This window comes from Cebus imitator, unplaced genomic scaffold (genome assembly GCF_001604975.1).
Source record: "Cebus imitator isolate Cc_AM_T3 unplaced genomic scaffold, Cebus_imitator-1.0 Scaffold85, whole genome shotgun sequence".
Taxonomy (NCBI): Eukaryota; Metazoa; Chordata; class Mammalia; order Primates; family Cebidae; genus Cebus; species Cebus imitator.
Genome location: NW_016107400.1, coordinates 4,821,295 through 4,826,606, shown reverse-complemented (window position 1 = coordinate 4,826,606; position 5,312 = coordinate 4,821,295). Strand labels below are relative to the sequence as shown.

The window sequence follows — 5,312 nt, the reverse complement described above, 5'->3', positions numbered from 1 at the left end:
AAAAAAAAAAAAAAAAAAACAGCAGTGGGAGACCCCCTGTCCACATGTCAAATGATGTAATCTGACTGAACCATAAGAAACTGCCTGCTGGGCATGGTGGCTTATGTCTGTAATCCCAGCACTTTGGGAAGCTGAGGTGGATCACATGAGGTCAGGAGTTCAAGGGCAGCCTGGCCGAGACAGTGAAACCCCGTCTCTACTAAAAATGCAAAAATTAGCCAGGTGTGGTGGCAGGCACCTGTAATCTCAGCTACTTGGGAGGCTGAGGCAGAAGAATTGCTTGAACTCAGGAGGCGGTGGTTGCAGTGAGCCCAGATCGTTCCACTGCACTCCAGCCTGGGGCAACAAGAGCGATATTTCATCTCAGGAAAAAGAAAAAAAAAAAAAACTGCCAATATTCTACCATTTATGACCTTCAAAAATAGCAGTTTGATGAGGTTCCACCTATTATGCACAAAGCCAGTCGCTGTAGCAATTTTTGTGATATCAAAGAAATACAACCGACCCAAGTGTCCATCAATAGTGCACAGGTATGCCCCACACATATAATAGAACCTTACGCAGCTGTCACAAAGATCAGGCCAGGCATGGTGGCTTACACCTGTAATCCCAGCATTTTGGGAGGGTGAGGCAGGCAGATCACTTGTGGTCAGAAGTTTGAGACCAGCCTGGCCAACATGGCGAAACCCTGTCTCTACTAAAAAAACAAAAATTAGCTGGGTGTGGTGGTGGGCACCTGTAAGCCCAGCTACTTGGGAGGTTTAGGCAGGAGAATTGATTGCTTGAACCTGGGTGGTAGAGGTTGCAGTAAGGTGAGATTGTACAACTGCACTCCAGCCTGGGCCACAGAGTGATACTGTCACATATTAAAAAAAAAAAAAAAAAAAAAATCAGGAAGCTATTTCTATACTATTAAGGTAAAATGTCCACAGGATACCGACAAGTGAAAAATATTAGCTTCAGGAGTGTGTGTGTAGGATGCTAACTTTGGAGGAAAAAGCAGGGTGAAAACAGGAACCTATTTCATATTTGCATATGGAAACTGTGTTCTGGGCTGAACAATAAATAACCTCCCAATATTCACATCCAGGCAGAATGTGATCTGATTTGGAAATAGAGTCTTTGAAGACATAATTAGTTATACTGGCGGGCACTATGGCTCACTCCTGTAGTCCTAGCACTTTCAGAGGCTGAGGTGGGTGAATCATCTGAGGCCAAGAGTTCGAGACCAGCCTGGCCAACAGGGTGAAACCCCGTTTCCACTAAAAATACAAAACCCCGTCTCCATTAAAAATACAAAAATTAGCCAGGTGTGGTGGCGGGTGCCTGTATTCCTAGCCACTCGGGAGACTGAGGCAGGAGAATTGCTTGAACCTGGGATGTGGAGGAACCTGCAGTGAGTGGAGATCATGACACTGTGTTCCAGCCTGGGTGACAGAGCGAGGCTCCATCTCAAAAAAAAAAAAAAGGTTATATTAAGATGAGGTCATGCTGGATGTTAGGTGGGCCCTAAATGCCATATGACTGCTGTCTTTATAAAAGCAGAAGAAACAGGGAGACAGGGACACAAGGGGAGGATGGAGACAGAGATTGCACTGATCCAAGCCAAGGAATAATGAAGACTGCCAACAATGCCTAGAAGCCAGAAGAAACGAAGAAAGATTCTCCTCTCGAGCCTTCAGAGGAAGGCATGGTTCTATTGACACCTTGATTTTTGGAATTCTAGCTTTCAAAACTATGACAGAACAAATTTCTGTTGTTATAAGCCACCTGGTTTGTGGAATTTCTTAAGGAAGTCCTAGGAAGTGAATATACTCTGGAATTATGTATAAGTAACTAACAATGATGGCTACCTGTTATTCAGAGAATGAGAGGATGCAGGGAAGGTGGGAGGGAGATTTTTTCACTGTACAGCTTTTTTTTTTTTTTGAGACCACGTCTCGCTCTGTTGCCCAGGCTGGAGTGCAATGGCATGATCTCAGCTAACTGCAACCTCTGTCTCCTGGGTTCAAGCAATTCTCCTGCCTCAGCCTCCTGAGTAGCTGGGATTACAGGCACACGCCACCACACCCGGCTAATTTTTCATATTTTTTGGTAGAAATGGGGTTTTGCCATGTTGGCCAGGCTGGTCTTGAACTCCTGACCTTAAGTGATCTGCCCGCTTCAGCCTCCCAAAGTGCTGGGATTACAGGTATGAGCCACCACACCCAGCCTAAGCTTTTTATATTTAAAAAAAACACAAAAAACCTTTTTGGCCGGGCATGGTGGCTCACTCCTATAGTTCTAGCACTTTGAGAGGCTGAGGCAGGAGGACTGCTTGAACCCAGGAGGTTGAGGCGGCAGTGAGCTACAATCACACCATGGCACTCCAACCTGGGTGACACAGTTAACACCCTGTCTCTAAAATAAATAGTCTGAGAGTGGTGGCTCATGCCTGTAATCCCAGCACTTTGAGAGGCTGAGGCAGGCGGATCATCTGAGGTCAGGAGTTCAAGACCAGCCTGGCCAACATGGTGAAACTCTGTCTCTACTAAAAATACAAAAATTAGCTAGGTGTGGTGGTGGACACCTGTAATTTCAGCTACTCAGGAGGCTGAGGCAGGAGAATCCCTTGAACCTGGGAAGCAGAGGTTACAGTGAGCTGAGATCACACCACTGCACTTCATCCTGGGCAACAAAGCAAGACTCTGTTTCAAAAAAACAAAAAACAATAAATAAATAAGGTTTTAATAACATCAGTGTAATTACTGATTCAAAAAGCTAAATACATGAAGGACTTTGGAGTTATCTTCCCACCCTCTTCGAGTCTGAGATCCATCCACCCACTGGGCCACACCCTGCACCCACGCTGAGCCTAGGTCACCTGTCCATGGGCAACCTCGGCCCATGTGATGGGGAGGATGGGAACAGGTATACTGGGAGCATGTGCCCACCAAAGGCCTCTCAACTTCTCCTGGGAAAAGATTCCATTCCCTGGGCCTTGCCAGATCCCAGTCATTCAATCCTCTCTTCCCTCTGCCCACCAACTAGGGTCAGAAGAAGGAGCAAACCCCTACACAATTGCCCTGCACATCCACACTCTGCTGCTTCGGCTCCAGTTCTGCCTCAGCTCCTGCTGCACCTCTAGCTATACGGATGCACCCTGACTCTCCCCTCTGGGCCTGAGCACATGCGGTTACTTCTACCTGAGCTGCTCACCTCCCCAACTTGGTCCGGCTCACTCCCTTTGGGTCTTCAGGTCTAAAGCAGATATCCCCCTAACCCACTTTTTTTTTCTTTTAGAAACAGGATCTCACTGTTGCCCAGGCTGGAGTGCAGTAGCACGATCTCGGCTCACTACAAACCCCCGCCTCCTGGGTTCAAGAGATTCGCCCACCTCAGCCTCCCAAGTAGGTGGGATTACAGGTGCACACCACCACGTCCGGCTAATTTTTGTATTTTTTAGTACAGATGGTGTTTCACCATGTTGGCCAGGCTGGTCTCAAATTCCTGGCCTTATGTGATCCACCCACCTCAGCCTCCCAAGTGCTGGGATTAAAGGCGTGAGCCACCTAGCCGGCCTAACATAGGTATCCCTTTATCTGTTCATTCCATGAATCTGTACTGAGCATTGACGCAGTGCCAGGCCCCAACCACTAGGGATACAGCCAAAACTGATGAGCGCACAGGAAGCCTGCACCAACCCCTCCAGGCCTCAGTTACAGCCCTTCCTCACGTGTTTCCACCATGTCTTCTGCTTCTCCCATCACACCATGTCCATGTTATTGCCTGGAAACATGACTTACCTTCCCCTCACTCTCCAAAGACAGAGATAGATTCTGCCAGTTTCAAATGATTTGGAAGGGCCTGCCCCCAAACCAGTGCCCTGGACATTTTTGTGGCATGCATAAACCTCAGGATAGAAGGCAGGTGAATGCATGGCTTCCAGGATGGGAGGCAGGCGAATGACAGGGTGACCAAGTCCCACCCCCACCTGCAGCTGTGTCCCTGCCACCTGCTCACCTTCAGAGAGACATCGGCTAGAATGTGATGGGGCAGCTGCGAGTACATGAGTCCCAGGCCCACGATGGCCTCCAGCTCGCCCAGGTCGGCCGCGTGTTCCAGGTGGAAGACGGCCGACTCCTGGTCCCACTCCTCGCCCTTCTTGCAGAAGCGCCCGCCCTCGTGGTAGCGCACCATGGCCAGATGGACCTGCCACACAGACTACAGTGTTGGCCCAGCTGTCTGGCCAGCCAAAGCTGCACCCAAGACCGCCCAGCCAGCCTGCGGGAGGAATTGATTAGCGAAGGAGAGGCCGGAGCCAGGGGGACTCCAGGTTAGTGCAGACAGGGCTCCAAAATGGGCATCGCCGATACCTTCCCCAAAATGGACTTCCCGATTTTCTTTTCGAGGTCCAGAGCATTAAGCCTTTGCACTTCCAGAGCCACGGCCGAAGCCCTCGGCAGGTGGAGGCGGGAGGAGTTGAGGAGATTCCACTTCTCTACACAGACCTGAAGGGAAAGAACCAGCCAGAGTAGCGAGGGGCTGAGGGTGGACGCAGCATCACGGCTGTCAGCAGACCCTGCTGCACAGGAGCCTGGCTGGAAGGAGACAGGGAGCTAACCCTTGCGATGTCAAAGTTTATTGGCCAAACATGGCTCCAATTTTTTTTTTTTGAGACAGATTCTCGCTCTGTTACCCATGCCTGGAGTGCAACGGCACAATCTTGGCTCACTGCAACCTCTGCCTCCCAGGTCAAAGCGATTCTTCTACCTGAACCTCCTGAGTAGGTGGGACTACAGGTACGTGCCACATGCCTGGCTAATAAAGATTCAATTTTAATCATTCAAATTCCAACAGTTCATGGGTTCAGGAGCTAGCAGAGCAGATTTCAGCAGCTCAAGGAAGCATTTCCCTGTCATTTACCGATCTGGGTTTCATTTGGGGGGGGGTCTGACCCTAAACCACCCCCTTTTACCAGGTCCCCATATAAGGCACCAGAAGACTCCCACTTCAGATCTTCCAGCAAATCCACTTTGCTTTCCTCTGCAAGTCACCACAATGACATGAGCAACATGAGCAGGGCGCTTTAGGAAATGGGCTTAAAAAATACATCATTCCTCCTAGGCAAAGATGCCATGTCCAGAGGCTCTTTGCAGGATACACCCAGGCAGGTGTGTGTGCACATGTGCATGCTAAAAATCTTGCAACACACAGGGCAGCCCCCTCAACAAGGAACGATTCAGCCCAGAATGCCAATAGTGCCTCGCCTGAGCAACCCTGTTCCACACCTAGCTGAGAAGATCCTGATCTGGTTAAAAAATAGCGCGTGG

The 5,312-nt window shown here is 49.5% G+C and overlaps 1 protein-coding gene across 2 annotated transcripts in view; it reads right to left on the bottom strand.

Moving 5' to 3' along the window:
• The window catches only part of EEF2K (eukaryotic elongation factor 2 kinase), an 86,163-nt gene that overhangs the window by 17,638 nt on the left and 63,213 nt on the right, over positions 1 to 5,312 (bottom strand). The window contains exons 14-15 of one of the 2 annotated variants that reach the window (XM_017534368.2): positions 4,356 to 4,490; positions 4,003 to 4,191 (exon numbers count right to left, since the gene is read on the bottom strand). In XM_017534368.2, coding sequence (XP_017389857.1) covers positions 4,003 to 4,191; positions 4,356 to 4,490 — 324 coding nt within the window. The remainder of the gene's footprint in view (positions 1 to 4,002; positions 4,192 to 4,355; positions 4,491 to 5,312) is intronic. The other variant, XM_017534370.2, reaches the window with a different exon arrangement.